The 20,920-nt window shown below is 43.0% G+C and overlaps 1 protein-coding gene across 10 annotated transcripts in view; it reads right to left on the bottom strand.

Annotated features, from left to right (window-relative positions):
- The window catches only part of foxp1b (forkhead box P1b), a 129,551-nt gene that overhangs the window by 8,376 nt on the left and 100,255 nt on the right, over nucleotides 1–20,920 (bottom strand). For all 10 annotated transcript variants that reach the window (XM_047025653.1, XM_047025651.1, XM_047025649.1 and 7 more), the window contains 7 exons: nucleotides 17,441–17,630; nucleotides 11,567–11,674; nucleotides 7,068–7,155; nucleotides 5,745–5,828; nucleotides 1,976–2,180; nucleotides 1,772–1,848; nucleotides 978–1,079 (listed from right to left, as the gene is read on the bottom strand). In XM_047025653.1, the coding sequence (XP_046881609.1) occupies nucleotides 978–1,079; nucleotides 1,772–1,848; nucleotides 1,976–2,180; nucleotides 5,745–5,828; nucleotides 7,068–7,155; nucleotides 11,567–11,674; nucleotides 17,441–17,630 (854 nt within the window). The remainder of the gene's footprint in view (nucleotides 1–977; nucleotides 1,080–1,771; nucleotides 1,849–1,975; nucleotides 2,181–5,744; nucleotides 5,829–7,067; nucleotides 7,156–11,566; nucleotides 11,675–17,440; nucleotides 17,631–20,920) is intronic.

The raw sequence follows: 20,920 nt of genomic DNA, 5'->3' as shown, positions 1-20,920 counted from the left end.
TAGTTCAAATAAACCTTTCATTTAGCTGTCATTTAGTCACTTTTAGTTATGACTGTACCCTTTAAAATAATTAGAAAGGGGGAAGACACATTCTAAAATCTGGTTGGCATTTAGTATACACTTTTCATCCTGACATTTGTAGTTCATGTGGACTTCCATTTCTAAACACATCATAATGGACACATGATACTATAATTCCGTAACTGTGTCCCTTGTTATCTGACCACTACCCTGAGCTGTATATGCAGTGGCTATCCCTGCTTGTGTGTGTGTGCAGTCCTCCATGCAGGAGTGTCTTGGTATGGGATGTGGTGTTTACAGCTCCACTATGCCCCTATAGAAGGGCTGTCAGCAGCCAGCAGAGCAGGCAGTTAGAGAGCCGAGGGAGGACAATGAGAGGCAGGGGGTGAGAGGGGAGGGGTGTGGGGGGGTTCGCTCACAGCCGCACCATTGATACGCCAAAGACCCGGCCTTATGAGAGGAACCATCGATGCTTCATCACCCTCATATCCCTGTCTGTCTTCCTCCCTCACTCGCTAATACTTCTCTCCAACGCCTTGTCCTCTTCACAGTCTGTTTCTTTCGTTCAATCTGTTTGTGTGTGAGCATGTGTGTGGCCCGGTGGAAAAGAGAGTGCTTTCAGTCTAGGGAGGATCTGAGCCAAGAGTCACTGGCAGTGCAGCCGTGTGTTACAGTAAACCCATGCCACCCACTACTAAAAACATCTCCAAATATTAGCCAGAAGTTTTAACAAGAGTGTACATTTTTTCCCTCATCAGTTCTATGTTGAAAGACCAATGTTTGTGCCAGGGATGGTTCTATTTGGATGGAATAAGTGGGCATCCTGTAAGTAAAGCTCAGGGTAAAGGCTCATTCACTTCATTTAGCGTTGATACATTTGACTCATTTAACAAATCAACAAACCATCGCCTTCTGTTAAATAGGTTTAGTTTGGTTAAGAAGAGAAGTAATATTACCTTCCATGTGGCTGCGTTGCGTCTGAAATATGCAAACATTCGTGTGAACCAGTTGTAGATTTCGTTTAGTGTTAGCTGCTTTTCCGGTGACTCAAGGATGGCCTGAAAAGAAAGGAACAAGAACAAACATTTAACGACATTCTGCCTGAAAAACCTTCAATTATTCACAAGTGGCAAGGTTGTGTGTGCACTCCTGAAAAAACAGACAACAGAGAATCATCTCCTTGTGACGTCAACTGTAGCTCTGCCTCTGTTTATAGGCCTTTCTCTGTTTCTCATTTAATGCTGCAGATTTGAATATATTTCTTTTGTCAGAGTAAATGAAGGGCAAGCGAAAACATTTCTCAGGCAGATTACTGGGCAGCAATTATGCTGGGCTCAGATTAATTCCTGAGATCAGAGATTACTGAGGGTTGGCGATAATTGACTGGCCATCTTTAAACAGGTTCATCCCTACTGTTGTGTGAAATGAATTTCTTAATAATCACACCCACTGTAATGCTTAATCAAAAGCAATTGTTATATATGGCCTTTTTTGAGCCCTGGACGCATTTTTGCACTTATTGTCAGATCGTTAATCTTCTGCTGCGTCTATAAATTGTATTTGAAATTTAACAAGTAGGGGGAGAAAAACTGGAAAATAAGCAGTTTGTGTCCAGGCTTAATATTTATAAACTGCGTATCCTGTTAACAACTAGACTCAGTGGAGCAGAATAAAAGCCCTATTTCTTAAGTGACAGATGAAATGCTGTGTAAATTAGCAGGCCAGAGTGCAGCCGCCAGCGGCTCCTTACCTGTCTTATTAGCGAGGCGTACGTGAACGGAGGTCTCACTTCTGCGTTCATGTAAAACTCCTTGTTCTGGACAATATCTGTACAGACCGAACAACCACCACACAATCCAATGAGAGACATTCGGACTATTATTCAGTTTACGTCCAATGACAAAACTCACAGAAAAAGACACATTCCTGTTCTTATGTTAGTCCACCCATGTACCTGGGGATATGGGCATGTTGTACTTGTCGGAGTAGCGCCGGCGCATGGGGCCCACACTGTGCAGGCTGTTGGCGGTAATGACGGAATGGGTCTGGGACAGTGGCGTCAGGGGGGCCGTGGGGGTGGTGGGCGTCTGGGGCAGGCTCAAGGGGGGTGAGGACGCTGGGGCAGTCTTGGAGAGAGTCACGCTGGACACCAGGTTGAGCTGGGAGAGGAAACCAAAATACGAGGAAAGGAAAAAAAGAGCAGGCAGGAGCTTCGTTAGTTAGTCAACCACCGTCTCAGACTCCTCATTGTGTGTGCTCATCACAGCCCTAATTACAGGCAACCCCTGAGATAATCTGGGAACATTTGCTAAACGCTTTGAAAAGAGCGGAGGAGCCCTGCTCCTCCACTCTGTAGCTCCTCCATCCTCCATCCTTCATCTCTTCTGCCTTCTCTGATCCTCCCCTCTGCTCCCCTGGTGGCACACATCCCAGTTATCTCTCTCTCTCTCCGTGTCTCTTTCTCTCTCCAATTCCCTTTGTTTAATCTCCTGGCATCCCTCCATCTGTACCCCCGCCCCCCTACCCTCCCCCTGTGGCTGGCTACCGTGGTCACCGGCGAGGGTGAGAGGAGATGGGTGGCCCTAACAGCCCTGACAAATGACAGTGAGATTCTACCTACCGCTGAGCAGCCACTAATAAGCCAGTGAGAGGAAGCGGCCAATCTGGGCTAATTACAAGATGAAATTGTATTGTGAGGACTCTAATTAGGAGATGCTTATGGAGGTGATCTGATGATTAAATGTTGTATCGGAGTGACCCCATCATCAGGGCTATGCTGGCACAAATGGCTCTGGAATATTTTGCAGAGAGGTGGGTTGCTTTGCTGTTGGGGATAGGCGTGCACATTGGGATGAAGAGGGGGTGAAATATTTGTAATAAGGGCTACAAGGTAAATTAATTAAGGCGAGTGTTCCAAAGGTACAGCATGGCTTCCAGCAGCTGTGGTAGCTCCAAACACTGCCAAGCTTCAACACTGGAGTAGCATTCAAGTGGAAAATTCTTGCCTGACCCCTTGCTCCCGCTATTAATTTGGAGGAAAACTAATGACACATATACATATTCCCGCAGAATTGTTCTAATTGCTAATTTGCCGAAGGAGGCCAGTTTCCAAATTAAACATGACTTCAGTCTGCGAGGAAAAAAGGGGAAGAAAAACAACAGAGAAGATGAGAGAGAGAGAGAGAGAGAGAGAGAGAGAGAGAGAGAGAGAATCACAGAGGGAGACAGAGACAAACAGAGACAGAGAGAGAGAGAGACTGGGCAGCAGGAGGCATCTCATCTTTGACAATCATTTGTAGACTGTGCTAACAAATTAATGAAATGTCAAGGCTGTCAATTGCTTTGGAGATATCAGATGTCTAATTTTGCTGATAATGGCATGGGTGACAGTGGGTGCGGGGGCACGCAGGTGAAAGTGAACAGACAGTGTTTAACATCTCACCCCCACCACATGGATACTGCTCGGCCACCCAATTACCCCAGCCCTATTAACAGTCATTACCACCGAGATGGCCCTCTTGATAGACAGGTATATAATAAAGAAATCTGGGCTGGCACCACAGCTAAATTCATCCTTGACATGGCACTGACTGATTTTCAGAATTAATTGTATTCTTTGTATATGTGTTCATTTGCATGTCCCTGTGCAAATCTTTTTTTTTTTTTTTTTTCAACATCAGTAGCCATGTACAAATAAACATACAGCGTATTAACAATTCAGAGGCTAAAATATGCCTCTTGGCAGAGTTCTAGACCAAGTATTTGGATAACTGTGAGAACACAAATGTGTAGTACATATTCACTACTGCAGTAGAGTGTTATTCTAAATCAAGAGCCAAATAAATCACACTTGGGTTTGTATTTTTTGACACAATACTATCAAAAGAATAGGCTGCGGCACTGACGTCTTTTCCTGTGGATTAGCAGGCTTTGTTTCATGTTTCATCCATATTCCCTGGCCATAAACAGAGAGTGGCCTTAACAATAGGCCAGACAGCCTGGTAATAGCCTTGCCTTTGTTTGCCTCACCATTTGGGCTTACTCCAGTGCTGAGACAAAATGAGACTTCAGACAGAAATTAATTAAATGGTAATTGGTGATCTAATTATACTGGCTTTGACTCGCCAAGCTGCTAAAGAAAATAAACAAAAAGTCCCTCCTTAATTATGTATGGCGTAAAAGGTCAGATTTCTGACAAGAATGCTTAGTGACACCGAGTATAGACCGACACCATCCCCTCACAACACACACACACACAGTGCATGTATACACACTTTGATAATGTGCGGTATTTTGTTTTGATCTTTTTATTTATTTATTTCAACTGGCTCAAAGTAATGAATTGAATTCTATTCAGTGCATGTGTGTTGGTTGTTAATTAAGACTCACTGTATACTAGCCAGTTAATGTGTATGTGTGTACATGTTGTCTGTGCTGTGGCACAAGGCTTAATCTGCTTTATTCTAATCTATTAACATGAATACCAAAGAAAATGATATTACACAGTCCTGTTTTGTAAAACACTGAACTGTTTGGTGCAGTAAACAGTCCCTGGGATGGGTATCTCCAGTAATGCTGAGGCCCTCCACGAGGCCCACACAACCTGACCTGTGTAATCCCCCTCAGACCCCGCAGCTGACACACATATTCATCCTAGCATATCATAGCAGCAACCAGAGTGCAGCGCAGCGCTGCTGGAGAACTGGAGTATTTATTTGAATAAAAAAAGGGCCGGTTTCCCCCCGAGAGCTTTAACACTGAGCCCTGACACAGCCGTTCTCACAGGCCCTGGGGAGAGGAGACGTGGGGAACTCAGATGCTATCTGCCACCCCAACCACTTTTCATATACAAATGTCCCTGTGTCAGGCCCTCGTTCTGCAGTCTAATCTACAAAATCAGTGTGTGTGACAGAGGCACAGCGACAACAGGCAGCCTATTGTCGCTCGACATCTCCAGGCGCTTTCTGTTGACTGGCTGGGCTCTCTGTGTGGTGCACATGGGCTCTGCCCGTCAATTGCCCCAGACTGCCTGTAAATAAATGATCGAGGCTGCACAACATTTTTGGAGAGACCTTTTTAGAAATTGTGGGCTCTTTGTGTGTGTATGTGTGTGTTTCCTCTGCTCAGCCCTCCAGTACAATGGATCTAATAACTGCAACACTACAAATGAAATGCCACACTTTTATACTATAACATACCCCTTCTTAAGCATGAAAAATACCACAGATACTTCAGTGATAGACAGTATGTCAATAGTCTACACATCTACAGTAGCATCCTATATTGAATTGTATAAATCAAATGGCATGACATTCTGTATATTAAGAGTGATAAAGATGATGGTTAACATATGGCAAAATAATGACTTTAATCAAAAGAAATGTCTGTTGCCAAAGTCTACTGTATCTTTTAGCATGCAGTATCACTCAAGTATGTGCTTGCTGTCTTTCCAGACAGAAGTTCAGCCACATGGCTAGGGGCTGTTACTGAGAGTACAGGGAGTTCATCACCAGAGCTAAATTGAATCTTAGATGTCAACAGATGTGATCCAAACAATATCTCCAGCTCTCTTCATATGACCAGCTGCTTTTGTTTAGCAGATAAATTATACAACGTTAAGAAGAAATACATTTATAACTGCACTACATGTCAGTCAATTAGACATGAGAACGAAGATGGAGAAAGAAGAGGAAGACATACAGTATGACGGAAGTGCTACTCACTGGCTGTGGGTTGGCTTTGGGCTCTGTGGATTTGACATGGAGATGCGTCATCATGGCTTGAAGACGCTCTTTGTCTTTCGCTAGCTGCAATGAGGGGGGAAAGGCATTAAAACCTTCATGAAGGAAAATCTATCTCTGTTATGCAATGCATTTGGTTTTCATACATGTTTTCTTTCATCACATCCACCCAGGATCTCTTTCTAATGTGTTACATACACTCTGCACTTTCATGCTACAGTATAACAAATTATGTTCTGTGATGGTACCGATGTTCATCCAGTACAATCCTAGTTCAGTTCAACACAACCCCTTCCCTACCTGTCCCTAACTCTCCTCTGTCCTAGCTGCCACCTCGCATCGTGGTGATTGAAGGATGTCTCTGATTAACTCTCACTCTGTTGAGTTCATCCAGTGACATACAAGCAAAGTGGGAATAACAGCACTGTAGCATGTTTCGATGTTCAGGGAATTGAACTTGTAATCTCATTGTTTTGAGAAAAAAATAAGTGAATCATGGTTTTATTCTGATCTTGGTAAACGATATCTTGATGACTATATATTGACGTGCATTGTAATCAGAATACGTGTTTAATACAGGAAAAAAAGTGCTTTTGCCAAAAAAAACATAACAAAAATGGCCAAACCTGCCTTAGACACCTGACTCAAGCATAGTTTTGAAAATGTTTATGCTCATTGTGCTCACTGGTGAGAAGGGTACAAAACTAACCACTTCACTGGTCCTGACTCATCCACACTAATGGAACAACCGGGAGGAATGCCTTTCTCCATAAGTGCATACTTAATGTACATACGCATATTTTCAGGGTCCGTCAAAGGGAAGTGCCCATCAATCCACTCAGGGGATTGCGTTAACAAAAAAACTGATAACCAATATTTATGAAAAAAGAGAATCTCTGAATTGTGCAGTTCACCATCTTAACCTTTTACGTTCAATAAAGCAAGCTGACATTGAGGGCACCCAGCGTAGCATCAGCCTAAGCTTCTCACCAAGTGTTTTATTGTTAGTGCCAAACTGTTAAAAGTCATAAATAACTTTAAAACCCAGTAAAATTCAAAATGTAATTATCTTCCCTACTTAGCCTCAGGCCCTTCATATATCTTTGCCTGGCTGTCATGCATACATAACACATTTTTAATGACTGGTTACTCACAAATGTACAAAATAATTTCATTCTTCCACCCCCCTCCATGTCTGGGAACATGTCACATCTCTAGGAGACAGGCTGGGGGCAGCAGACACAGGAAGGGGAGAAGAAGAAGAGGCAAAAATATTTGTGGGAAAACAAAACAGGGAGACATTACCTGCAGCTCCAACTGTTGTACGACCTGCATCTGCACTCGACACTGGGCTGTGCTCCGGTCGTCCAGGGCGTGTTCATTGTTAAGATGCCTGGAGAACAGAGAATAGGAGAGAAATATGTGAGCATGGTTTGTTTGAATGTTTTACTGTAGCCTCTTTTAAATCCAACATGATATTTGATGACATCACTGTACTGTATGTAGTAACCCCCCTGTATGGGTATTGGGAAACCCAATGTGAGGGGGGTGGTGTACTGTACACAGGCTGAGATCAGAACAGGTAAATACTGTGCAGATACCCAATATAAAACTACCAGAATAGTACATGCAGAATGTGAAAAAATATACTTCTTTCAGCAAAGATGAATGAAATCCATATTTAATGAGTTGGGATATCTGCTCAAACTTAAGTTGATAGATAAGAGAAATGAGTTTCAGGTTGGATTCGTTTGTTAAATTATGCAGTGCTCCACCAGCTTCTCTTTTCAGAGATGGTACTACCCCTCTCTGGTCTGGAGATACTCCTTATTTTGGTGGCTTTTTCAGATAATTATGTCATCAAGATTAAGAGAAGTCAAATGAAGCCAGAAGGAAAGGCAAAGGACAACAAGGAGAAGAGAGATGGAATCTGTCACAAACTTGAATTATGAATATAATTATGCATGATTATTTTAAACTGCAAAGATGTTCTCTTTTCCTGCCCGTTTCTAACTAATCTAAATAAGTAGCTCGCCCAGCAGCAGACAGGTTTTTTTTCCGTGATTTATATAAAATGTTGGAGATAAGGTTCACGAGTGAAGGAAATATGATTGGAGGATTTTTATCAGCCTGCGCATGAATTACTGTTTGAAAATGCTTATGCAGGGGCATTTCATTAATCATTTAATCATAATCCGAGCAGGATGTTTGAACTGATTTCACAAATACCCTTTCATTTCACTACTTCATTATGCTCACTAATGGATCCAATATATTATATATATCATAAATTATATCACATCTTCAGTGACCATGTAGGTCACTGTCACTAGGCATATCCCTGTGTGCGCGCCGTGGCGACAGCGCAGGGAAGAATAGTGCCCGACGTGCCTGCCGTCTCAGATGCACTTTTTCTGTCATTTACTGCAAATCAAAAGTAGCCAGACCTGACCGGGGCAGCTGCAGTGACAGCCCAGCTGATATGATGGCCCAATAAATCTGAGGGCTCGCCAGCACTCTGGCTATCGCTTAACATACAGACAACACGTTGGTGTATTAAAAAAACAACCATACACGCAAAAATTGGACATTCGAGAAGGGATGGATAATTGATAGTGCTTGAAAGTGAAAATGTAATGTTCAGATGAGGTATAGAATGGTCCACATCTTTATAGAAAACAAAGGGCCTTTTTTTTCATCGCCCTGCAATTTCAATTTATTAAAATACATTTCTGAAACCATCTACAACATACATACAGTGGTTGAAGTTCATAATTTTTACATAAAGACAGATTTTAAAAGGCATATCGGAGCAGAGTGTGGATGATAATCCAGCTAAAATCAATTCTGTCCACTCTATGCCTCACATTTGTCTGAATAGAATAAAAGGCAATTTAATTAAGTAGGATGGAAAATGAAATGGGTAAACATTTCAGAACATCTTACCAAATTTCAAGGAAAAAAATAATAGGTAAAGACATTTCAACTTCTATTTAACCAACATAGACTGCATTTTCAATAGTGCCTACGTGATGAGCTTTGGAATTTCTCTGTTCACGGAAGCCATGCGCCTGGCTTCCTTTCATCCTTTGTTACATGAGACTTTTTTCTTCTAATGACATGGAGTCACAGTGCATAATTAATAGGAAATGAAATATTCAAATAGCCCCTAATGCAGCCCTGAGAAGAGTGTCTGGACAGGGGAGCTTGGGGTAGGGGGATTGACATCCAGAGAGACTATGAACGTTGGCATGTGTCACTTTCTGGACTTCAAATGAAGCAGATTCTAAAAGCTTTCTGGCAGGATGACAGGCTCTAATGTAAATTGTCATAATAAAATAAGTTTAATAGACATTCTTAAAACAGTCAGCTTTTTACATTCCATTTAGTGGCTTCCGTTATTTCAGTTTTTAATTACATACACCCGCCCTGTACCAATCCTATTGTGCATAGTGTAGATACTGATTTGGGAATATCTTCTGTCATAATTTTTTGTCGTACGAAATATAAACATTTTAAAAAGACATGTTTTACAGCATTTGATTTTGATGCAAAAAAATATCATTCAATAGAGCTGCATCTGATGGGTTTGTCAATTATATAACCAGCTTTAACCACATTCTGTGGCGGTGCATAGTTGGTGCGTTAAACCATTTAATTACTAAGCGGGCATGCACACACAGACACACACAGCTTCTAAGTTTCTTTTTAAAATATTATGAAAGGACTCAGTTCTCTGAAAACCTTCAGGTAGGAGAGACTGGTATAGCACTAGAGGGCAGTGCAGTGTTTCACTGGCTTTGACCTTTGAACGGACACTGAAGAGGGGTCCTGACCCCCATAAAGAGACCTGGTTTTGATACGTCACCCCACCCTCTCAGTATCCACCTCAACACAGGAATAGGATTTGCTCCTTTTTATTTATCAAGATAGCGCATGTAGGTATGTCATGTTTTCTTTAAAAGATTGAATAAATATGCGCACAGTTTAAAACAACATTTCAGTCCGACGTTAGTTGTTACTGTTGGCATGCAGAGCTGAAATGTGGTTGACGTTAGAGTGCTCCTCACCTATCTCTCTCTGGTACACAGTACTCTCTGCTGTCTCCTCTCCCTCACGTTCACCACATCTACCTCACGTTCATCCTAAAAATGAACATTTAACATATGCCTAATGCATTCCTTGTTTTTATTTGTGATTCTTATTGAAGAACTGAAGAATCCATTTTTGGGTTCCATGTGGAAGTGCTTAAGGGTTTGAGAGTTAACACCTTGGTGAATTGCTCGCACTTTTGCCCGCTCTTAAACAAAGGCGGCTTTGTGGAGTCTCTCTCCTAATGTTTTCTTAACATGTTCCAAGCAGTTTAGGCAGGCAACTAAAGTAAATAAGATGTTGCCATGATAAAAACACTTGTAAAAACATAGCAGAGTGCACTTAGAGACTTTTTTGAGGGAAAGCTTTACCGGGTGTAAGGAATTTAATTCCTCTCACTTCTATAAACAAAGGGTGAGGCAATGTCAGAATACAATAAATAGTGATGGATTGAAAGGGACACTCCCTAAGCGAAAATGTGAGAGAAAAAAGGAGCATCTGTTTGCTCATTATTGATGTGAAGTCAAGACAACTTGATGGAAATGAGTACTGTATCAAAATACCAAAATACAACAAAACTATATCTTAAATCAAAGTACTGGCACTAATATCATTATCCAAATCCGAGAATCAGTGCAGTAAACACAATGCTCTTTTCGCAAATGTACAAAGAATTTGAAACAACAAAGAGAAAGCTGAAAGTGAACAGCTTGTGAAGTTTTTTCTTCATCTATCTTTTCTGTGTGTGTGAGGGACTGTGCGCATGGAGCGCTTGTTTTAGTTTGGGCCCAGGATAATGGAATTGTGTCATATCTTCTGTAAAGTGCGACTAATCCAGGGTGACAGAGAACCATTGATCTGCTGCCACACCACAGATGTTTTCATCCTCTCCGTAGCAATGCCGCGGTTATGTGTTGGATTACCCAGAGAACACTGCACACAAGGTTGATTAGTAAAGCAGGAGTTGGCTCAGACAGATCTTACAGGACAACAGTCCCCTGTCACCCTGGACAGGATGCAGAGGAACTTGAGCTGGGTCACAGACAGTCAAATGTAAAAGGCGTTGGACCGATATTGATAAATACACAAGCTAGTTTTGACTGAAGAGTGAGGAGGGAATAGGTCTTAAAATGACCTAAACTGTTGCTTTCAATGTGAAGTAAATGTGGGCTTTTTTTCTGCATCTTAGTGTCCCTTCAAACAAAAGTTGTACAAACAAAAAAGACAAGAAAACAGATAGACAAGCTGTGAGACAAAAAGACAAACAGACAAGTGAGGCTGAGGAAGACAAAAAGAGCTGAGAGAGGCAAGCTAAGGCACACACACCAATCCCCTGACCAGTGACAAGGGCAAACATGCGGAGCGCCCAGAGTGTCGGCTGCCACAGATAAACATCCTCCTGGTGTTTGTTTGGGAAAAACGTCCCCAATCACCATGGGGATGACACTTATCACATGAATTAGAGGCCCCTGCAGTTCCCAGAGGAGGCCCCATCCCAGCACCCTGGTAAAGAGGCCCCATCACACACTGTGGCCCTACAGACAGCACCCACACTCAGGGATAACAACTGGGCGCACCTGCAGTGCCTCGGAGATGGATGGAAGAAGAACTCTAATCGACCTGAAGGAAAGAGGGACTGAAGGGGATCCAAAGAGGATATTGGAGAGGCTAAAAGAAACAAATAGGTCTGCTCTGAGGGAAATGTAACTTACTTGAGGAATGATTGAAAGTCATCAAACACCGCCTCACAGCCGGGCCACTTGCACACTCCATGGCCATAGAGAGGGTGGCTGTGGGGAGAATGGTCATCGAGTGTGGATCTGGAGAGACAAGAGGACAGAGAGAAACATGTAAACACCTCTTGATTTATATCTTCACAGTGAGTGCAACTTAAAAACACATAATACAACACATGCTTCAAATAAGCTTTAAGATTGGTGCCTATGTTTAGTATTTCAGTCCAAAATAAACATAAGTGAAATAAAATGTGTTTGTTGGCGGATTTGTCTGGAATTCTTGCATTTCAGTTTTCATCTTTACTAGAAAAAAACACTGGGTTCGCCTTGAACTTTGGACAGTGTGAAATCCGTGTAGCTGTGTGATCATAGCCTCCTCTCCTGTGGGAGGTGGTGACTCTGGTTGGGCTAGCCCTGGTGTGAAAGAGACCCAATCAATATGTAATTATTTAGTGCCAGTGATCCGAGTAGCGGGCCACTTTGATCCAGGCAGTCGGAGGTTCCCACTGTGGCAGGCTCCCCTGCCCTGACCACTGAACCATATCACACAACCCACCTGGAGGACCGGCCCAGACCCACAACAGGAAGCCTCCAATTCCATCTGCCAGCCCCCATTGAGCACAAATAGTAAACACCACCGCCTGTTACCAATTTATGTACTGACAGACCAACGTTAGCAGGAGCCAGCCCATGCCATCTAAAGGAAGGCTTAGAGGCTCACAACATCAGTCTAAATACCAGGACAGTCTCCACAAAACAAACTCCACAAGATCTTCCATATGGTGAGCAATGTGGATCCCAGGAGTAAACCACAACCAGTGGTGTGCAGAGGCCTGCGTGTGGATGGTGTCTGTTGGGGAGGGAGACAGACGGCCATATGGACACAGGCACTATACAAGCCACACAACTCTCAGCTACAAGAGCCTGGGGGACTGGCCTATATCGCTACCACCTGGGCTTCTGCTCTCTCTCTCTCTCTCTCTCTCTCTCTCTCTCTCTCCCTCCCTCCCTCCCTCTCCCCCTCTCCAGCACATCGCTGAATCCTCTCCCCCAGTACCAGGACTGCTTATGTAATGGCCTGTTCTCCAGGAGCCTGAGAGGGACAGGACAAGGAGATTCATTAGACCAAATCCCACAGTGCAATCATTAGGGATTCATTCTAGCCACCACAGGCTGATTCATATGGATATTCTTCCAGTGTTTTTTTCTGCCTCTTCTGTCCGGATGACAGTTAAAAAATCTTCTAGTTAAGGCATCGTTTAACCAATTCCAAGCATCCATCTGAATTAGAATTACAGAGGAAGAAATCTCACTGAATTAGAAGAAGGAAATTAATCTAATCGTGCTATGCCAATTTTGAGGGATTAAATAGATGTTCAGATTAAAATCTCATTTGTGAAGATGTTAGTAAAACTGTACCTCAAGTAGGACATTCTAAGGGTCGTCACAGGTTTTCTTGTGTTATAATTACTTGCTTAAGAGTTCACATTGTTCATAACATGTGATAATTGCATTGCAATTAGGAGGCAGTCAAGCATTCATGAATGTAGTTAGCAGTTTTTTTTTTCAGGTCAGAAATATTTTTTAAATTCAATTATGAATAATGCATACGCATTAAAACCTCTGTTTTGATACAGCTAATAAATAGATGGTAGAAGATCTATTATAATGAGTTTTTAACAAGGCAATGTGTGGACTGGTGAATGTAACGCTGGATTTTTTAATTTAAAGAGATCCTTTTTAAATTATTTTCTGAGCAGGCCTGTTTGTTAATTCTGTATTAATAAGATATTGAATTGTTGAGTATGCTGGAACTCAGTGAGCCAAACGCTCTCTGAAGGGCCGGCGCCAGGAGTGCCCTTTTAAATGGCAGATGACTAAACAGTGGTAAATGACAGAATTGACACTGAATGAGCTACATTAGTGAAATAGTTGAAAAGTGTAAGATTCAGGGGGTGTTCTCCCCATTGTGACCTCATTCTCATTCAGCTCCACAGATCCTCTTGCAGAGTTAAATTTGACTGGCACCCTGGGCTGGTCTTTCAGGATGCTATTATTGTCAGACAGCCTGGGGGAAGAAAACTCTAATGATCTTGTAGCAGCAATGAGGGAAACTGTGTCATGTGCTTCCTTTGGAGAAGAGGAACAAAAAACGCCTATACCTCGACAGAACGCGTACAGAGCTTCCAGGTGTTGGGTTCTGTTCACCCGGACACAGTGCAGGCGAAGGCAGGTGAAGGCTCACCTTGGGAAAGGGTGACTGATACCGTGTGCCTCTATTCTTCCTCAAGATGCTGTGCATCTCATACACAACATGATCTGAGGGATGATACTCTAGTAGTCTGCAACAGAAGATGAATGACCAGCGTGAGAGGTCAGTCTGGACTTGGTCTGTGAGGCCGGTCACAACATCATCCTTCTCATCAGGAGTATCGATGTCGGTCTATTCCTCTGTGGCCTTACTCCGCTTTCTAGACCTCAACTCCTCTCCCTCCTCTGGCTGCCACTCAAGGGTTTACCCTAAATGATTTAATTAGAATTTTCCTGGTGTAAGACAAATTAAGGGCGAGAGAGGGGAGTGTCGTGCCAAATCAGATTATTTATCTCCTTAACAGATTGCTGAGCTGAAGTCCCTGAGCTGTGGTTACTGATGGTTGCTGGGAAGTAAGTGGGCCAAATGCTTTGTGAGGATGCAATGCTCTCCCGCACCAAACCAGCACAGCCCAGTGATGGGAATTGATGTCAGATACAGATCGGAAACATTTCATTTAAATAAGCAAATCATTGAACAAAGAAGACCTGGCTCACAGGGGATTTCTCTCCTCAATCCTCATGCTTAAACGAGACTGATCTGACTGTCTGTCTGTCTGTCTGAGGTATGGTAGAAGGCCATGAGCCGTTGTGGTGTGTTTAGACAGACAGGATCTGTCTGTCCTGTCCTGCTACTGTGTGAGTGAGCGCTCTTTGAGGCAGCTAAAAGCAGGAGTGTGTCTCTACTCTGTGTCAGCCAGGCCGGCAGTGATTGAATTTCTCCTCCTTCCTTAAGACGGAAGTGCAAAGCCTGCGAATGATGCCTGTGGATGCACTTAAGGTTTTAGTTGCAGGCGTCGCTATGCCTGGGCAGATTTTATATGACACATGAAACTAACTACATGGTACTTAGGGCCTGCTGTAAACCTATCTGAGGCCAGCCGGGAAAACAGGGTCCATCAGCAGAAGGCTTGTTTCTGTTGCATGACAAAAGGACTTGCAAAACCGCATCAATTAAAAGTTCATTAAGTTCAGCACTGGGAGGATGAGTGGATGCTCTCTATTTACGCCTTGGCCCAGCCCGGCCCAGCCCATTATCTCAAACATGATTATTCAAATCCCAGGATTATAACTCAGACGTTTCTCTCATAGCCTTTCATAGAATAATCATACTTAATAATATTTTTTCCCAAGGATTCTGATTAGAATTGAGTCTGCATCATCAAACGAGAGGAATAATGCTCTTGATAGTTCCATGATTTAGGCACATGGAAATGAACACTAGAAAGGATTATTGGTTGTTAAAATCTAAATTAGCACCATAGAGTTCTTAACAAGGACTGTTTTCTACGCATCCTGAACCAGTTATCTATTCTTCCTTTCCCCTTTGAGAATGTTGCATTGCTCATCCATAACCGCATCAGGAGGAGCAGCTGAGAAATCACCTGCTTGGCTTTCTGACAGATCTAAGATACTCTGTGAATATTCAACCCCAGATTGCCTTCCTCACTGACGCGTGTGTTAAACTGCTGTTGACATCTTCTTTAATCTCTGACAGGAAGCGCACGGCGGCGGGGGCAGCCTCTCACAGCCGTCTTCTCCAATGTTTCATGGTGCCCTCAGCTGGGACTTGTTGTTGCTCGCTTCCCACTGATGCTCTTGTTGTTTGTTCACATCTGAGGACGTGTGATGGAGCGAGTGTGTCAATATCCTCCCCTCCGATTAGTCTTCAGCCACGTAGCACAAAGCCTGTGCACTGGAGCCTGTGGGCTCTCTCAGATGGGAGTTGGGAGTAGTGTTACTGGAGATCGCTGTGTGTGTGTGTGTTTTCTGAGTATGTGGAGTGTGTGCGTGCACTACTAATGATAGTTTGTGTATCCTTCAAAATACTGGTGTTGTATCTCACTACTAGAAACAAATCCTCCTTTTAGATAGCCCCATTTCTCCCTCTTTGACTGAGCTGACGCAGTGTGAGTCATTCAGTCATGTCCTCCAGGCTGGCCCACATTTCCCCACTAGGAGCCCGTGTGAACCCCCATTCACCTCCCAAGGCCTGCCGGTTTAACGTGCTAAATGTGTTTTCATCTGCACTGCTTTCATAATGACACATTGATTTTGATCACTGAAACACAAGTCAGATGTTATGCAGTGAGCTCATGGTGCCTGGAGGCTCCTAACTAGCAGTTCACAGATCATACCTTGGTGCAAGAAAACAACTAAACGTGTTGGATGCCAAATTATTCCTTCCTATAAGACACAGACGTGGCTCTGGGAGTAAACCTGCAATTATTGTATCAGGAGATTTCGGGCAATACATTCTTTATCTAGCTTGCATTTCAAGAAGTTTGTTTTCAAATATCAGTCTTGTAACACTGCATTTTGTATGTCTAAAGCTCATCCTGTTAGGCGTGTTCCAGGTAAAGCACTAATTTGTTTTAGTTCTCTAATATAGACAATTATATAGATTTTTCTTGGTTTTGTGGAAGATGTGGCTTTGGTTAAATCTCTTTTAAATAGTGAAAATGTTGGTCTGGCATATGCTGAGAGAGGGAGAAGGTTGTGAGGTGTGTGTTTATCTGTTGTTGCAAAGACGTGTGTAATTTGGAAATGGAGCTAAAGCCACATCTGTAGTTTCCTAAGAACAACTGAAATAATACTACCTTTGACCCCCTAATTAATAATGTGGTGATCCCATTTCCATTACTGCAATCGTTTTTCCAAATCACTCCCTCGTTCCCAGGTGTTTCACTTCAATCCCCAGTTGACGTCAGACACACAGAACAAGCTTGTGTCTTAATGAAAATAGTAAGGTACTTACAAACTACAAATTAATATTCATCTATAGGCAAATCCCTATGGGAACCTGTCCATCAACTATGCCCCTTCAAGGAATTGTACTTTTAAATGGGAATATGTAGGCGTCCTGTTTGCTTTAGTCAAAGATGACATTATAGAGCATGCCACACCTGAGGTTAACTTGGAGTTTAGAAAAAATAATAAATTGGGAAACACTTAACATTAAGGTTATTAACTACCAATATAACTAGGTAGCAAAACATAGTGTAAAACATAGTATATTCAGATGAAAAGCTATGCAATTAAATGGTGTCGTTAGTGGTATGGTTTTTACAAGTGTCAGGAGTCATGGTATGAGGGAGGGGTGCACATCGAAGCGTAGGGGGATGTTGTGAAAGGGCAATGGAAGGCTGTCTTACTCAAATAAGATCAATGTTAACATCCACTTACCTCAGGAAAACCCAACCTCTCCCATACCAAGTTTAATTTGTGTTATAACCTTTGAAATCGTAATGCAACGATATAGCAGGTGATATGCAACGACAATGTTGTTGCTATAGGTATTGCTATGGTAGTTAATGTAACATTAGTGTTGACCTAACAACTTGTACTCCAGTTGTAAAAAATGGGGTGAGATTAGACTGACACAATCTTCTTTTACTGGAGACATTCACTGGTACCATATGATCATTGGAACCATATAGTCAGGCCCTATCAGTTCAGTAGAGGGTCATTGTGCCCAGTGTCCTACTGTCCAGCTGTCGGGCAGGCTAAACACAGGAGCAGAGTTGGGGAGGGACTCACGATTCTCTCTTGTGGTTCATGTAATGGCCGTTGGTGGAGACATGCTGGCTGAGCAGAGGGTTCTTGGGCGGCGGCGCCGGGGACGACAGGTCGAGCCCATGGTGGCCGTTGTTGCTGATGTTGTTCTCCTCCTTGACGTGAGTGTTTGTCACCTCCTTCCACAGCTGCTGCAGCTCTGCTGGAATCATGCCTGAAACAAACAAATTGGATAATTAAATCAATTAACAGCTAATCCAACTCTCTTCGTCGCATAATTAAATCAAAGGGTCTGTAAACAAAGCAGTGTATTAATTAGAAAAGATTTCACTACAGGGTAATGCACTGAGAGCACTTGCCCCAAACCCCCACCCCCTGCTTCTCCTTGTGATCTGAAGCGTGTTTGTATACACAAATCCCTGGCATTCACACACATTTCATGCCCACAGTAAATAATTAACATCCAGACAAGGCATGAAATCTGAATAATCACCATCATTTTCTCTAACAACAGAGAGGGAAAACACACGCACCAAAAGTTTACAATAGCAACACTACAAAAACATGCTACCCCACCTCCTCAAGAAACAGAACCCTGGGGTAATATTCTCAAAAGCGCATTAATGTGCAAAATACTTAAAGCTCTGCACCGCCTCCAATTGACACAGAAGACTTAAACCTTATTTAACAAGTCAAGCACACTGTAGCTCACACTGCCTTTGAAAGAAAAAATCCCTTGAAGACAGAAGACATTTTCTTCTGTTGCAAACCCATCCACAGAGCATGTTCTCTGTGAGTGAGTGACAGGGATACTGAGACCCTGGGCCGGGTTGGGGATGAGGAAGGATAATGCGGTGTTTGTACACCCCACGTCCCATGTCTGAGAGAACCCAGCCTTTGTTTGCACACAATGTATATGTGAATGTGTCCATCTGTATGGCGTCTGTAACCATGCAGGAGAAGCCTGCTTTCATTTGACATAAATGAGGCAAAAGCTGATAAGGAAAATATGATTCAGCCCCACAGGGCTATGTTCTTTGGCTATTTGAATTGTCAGTCAAAATGTATTTGGCTAACCCATATTTCTAATAGCATATTGAAAGATCCAATATGGGAATGTGTGCAAATTTGTGTTGGGTATTCAGATCTGTCCTTAAATAAGCCACATGTTTTAGCTATGGTGAAAGAAGCCTTTGGATGAGCAGGGAATTAAACCACAGAGCTATGGGCAAGACCACTCGTTTAACATTACAATTAATTAAATCCATTCTCAAAACGAGCAATGGCAAATGAAAGATGATTTGCACATGCTTATCTTGGTGGGTTTATATTCACTGGATTTTTCCCCCTTTTCTAATCGGCGGCTCTATAGATACCAGAAGTGGTCCTTTCAAGCAGCAGATCGTAGCACATTGTGCAAAATGCTTAGTGTTAATTTATTCCTGTTGTGGAAAATAACTGTGAGGTAAAGATCTCAATACGATCAGCAAAAATATTTTTAATTTGATAAGCTACTAAAGATTTTAATTATGCTCGTAATGGAGAACATTGGCCTAATGAGGCGAAGGACTCTGGAGAGACGGAGGGGCTAAGAACTGTGAAATGACTCTGATAGGATTGCTGTAAATTCACACTAGATCGTTTGCATATCAAAGAGCAGGAAATTATTGCAGGACAAATCAATAACCTTTCCACGTTCCAAGGAGCGTCTTTCCTCATTCTAATATCCCAGCGTTGCTGCCTCTCCTCCTCCACCCTGCCTGTCTGTATTCTCTCTCATGCCGACATGTACCTTCATCAAAGGACACGACTGACCAAACATGCCAAATGTTTCTGTTTGGACTAAAGCATGATAATCCCCCATGTGCTTGACGAACAGTTGCTTAACAGTTGTAATATTAAACTTCTATTGTTGTTTGAGTGGTGTGACGGAGCCTTGGGGCGCCAGTTTCCATGGTCGGGCTGGAAGGGGAAGGTCACTGGTGAAGAGTGTCCTGTGCTTCGACAGTGGGAACAATCATTTTCTCCTCACTTGGTGCCCAGTGACAGTGGCCAATGTATTTTTAGCCTGTGTGCTTGACAGGGCGGCCCACACTCCCTCAATTACCCAGCAGTCCCGGTGACCCCAACGCCACTGTTTACTCAGATGAAACCACAGAGGATAGCCTCGTCTGATGAGAGGGGTAACGGACTGGGACCAACCTGTCTCTTTCTCTATGTACCCCCTTACTTCTCTCTCATCCTTCTCGGCTTTACCACACTGTCCTCATTTGATCCAGCCATAATCACACATGAATAATGCATGGCAAGAACATGTTACATTACAGGAACATCTCAAATAGAATTACTGTAAACAACAACAATTAAAAAAGCAGTTTTCCCTAGCATTCCCTAGTGTTGTACATCCACACAGGACCTCTCGGGATTACAGTGGTGTACATAATAACATTCATTTGTAAATCTTTTTTTTTCATCCCCAGTTTGTCTATTCTTTATATGCTAGATTGGTTTATCTTTCCTGTTTCATTTTTCACCACAACTATTCCACTCATTATGGGTCAGATATAAAGACAAGCACTTTAAAAAATGTATGTTGTTGGGACAGTTGATTGATCACTGGCCTCCCAACTCAATTTTACCTCTGCAGGTAGCTCTGGCACCCAGACAGGCCGAGCTCTTCAACCTTTTCCTGTCCTTGTCCCTCTGTACCCAGGTGACCATGTTCAAGCAAGCAGAAAGTTGATTTAGGGTTCATAATGACATCAGTTGCAGGCTATCATCCACCGAATAAAAAATAGCCCCTGTGCTCCTGGCTTTTTAAACTCTGCTGTTACTTCTCACACACTGAGCCAGTGCCATGGGGGGACGGTGACACCACTATTAGTTTATTGTTCCATCAGGCGGGGACCTTAGGTGCACCCCTGTTTATGTTCCTGTAATCACTGCACCCCTTAGGCCTAAAATATGTTCCTTCCTAATGCTGCAGGAACTATTACCAGTGGCATGCTGCTGGACCAATCAATCACTGACATGGCGGGCATATTACCCACCGCTGTCCCTGATGTGCCATTGCTCAGAGAAGGCTTCATGCCTAGCCACATTCTTTGCTTTTATATTACCAACAAATTTGTCTTGTCACTGTCCCGTTGGCCTGTCCTGGACAACTTAACTGATGTTCTCCAGCGGAGAGAGCTCAGTCTGTTACACCACTGCATGGGAGGCCACAGGGCCACTCAGCACACTTTAGCCAATCAGGACAGGCACAGAAAGGGGCGAGCTGTGATGCACACACACACACACACCTGGCAGCTGCACCTGGGAGAGTGGAGCAGAGCGAACACTGCCGCCTCTCTCACCGTGAACAGGTCAAGAGGAGAGGATTTTTTCAGTGGGGAGGGGAGGGGGGTGCTGGATCAAATTCATATTTATGGGAGTTATATCCTCCCCAAACACATTGTTGTAATTCATAACAGATACTGTCTGACCGCTTCCAAGACTTTGAAC

This window comes from Hypomesus transpacificus, chromosome 9 (genome assembly GCF_021917145.1).
Source record: "Hypomesus transpacificus isolate Combined female chromosome 9, fHypTra1, whole genome shotgun sequence".
Taxonomy (NCBI): domain Eukaryota; kingdom Metazoa; phylum Chordata; class Actinopteri; order Osmeriformes; family Osmeridae; genus Hypomesus; species Hypomesus transpacificus.
Note: the sequence above shows the minus strand (reverse complement) of the source record. Positions and strands in the feature narration are given on the sequence as shown.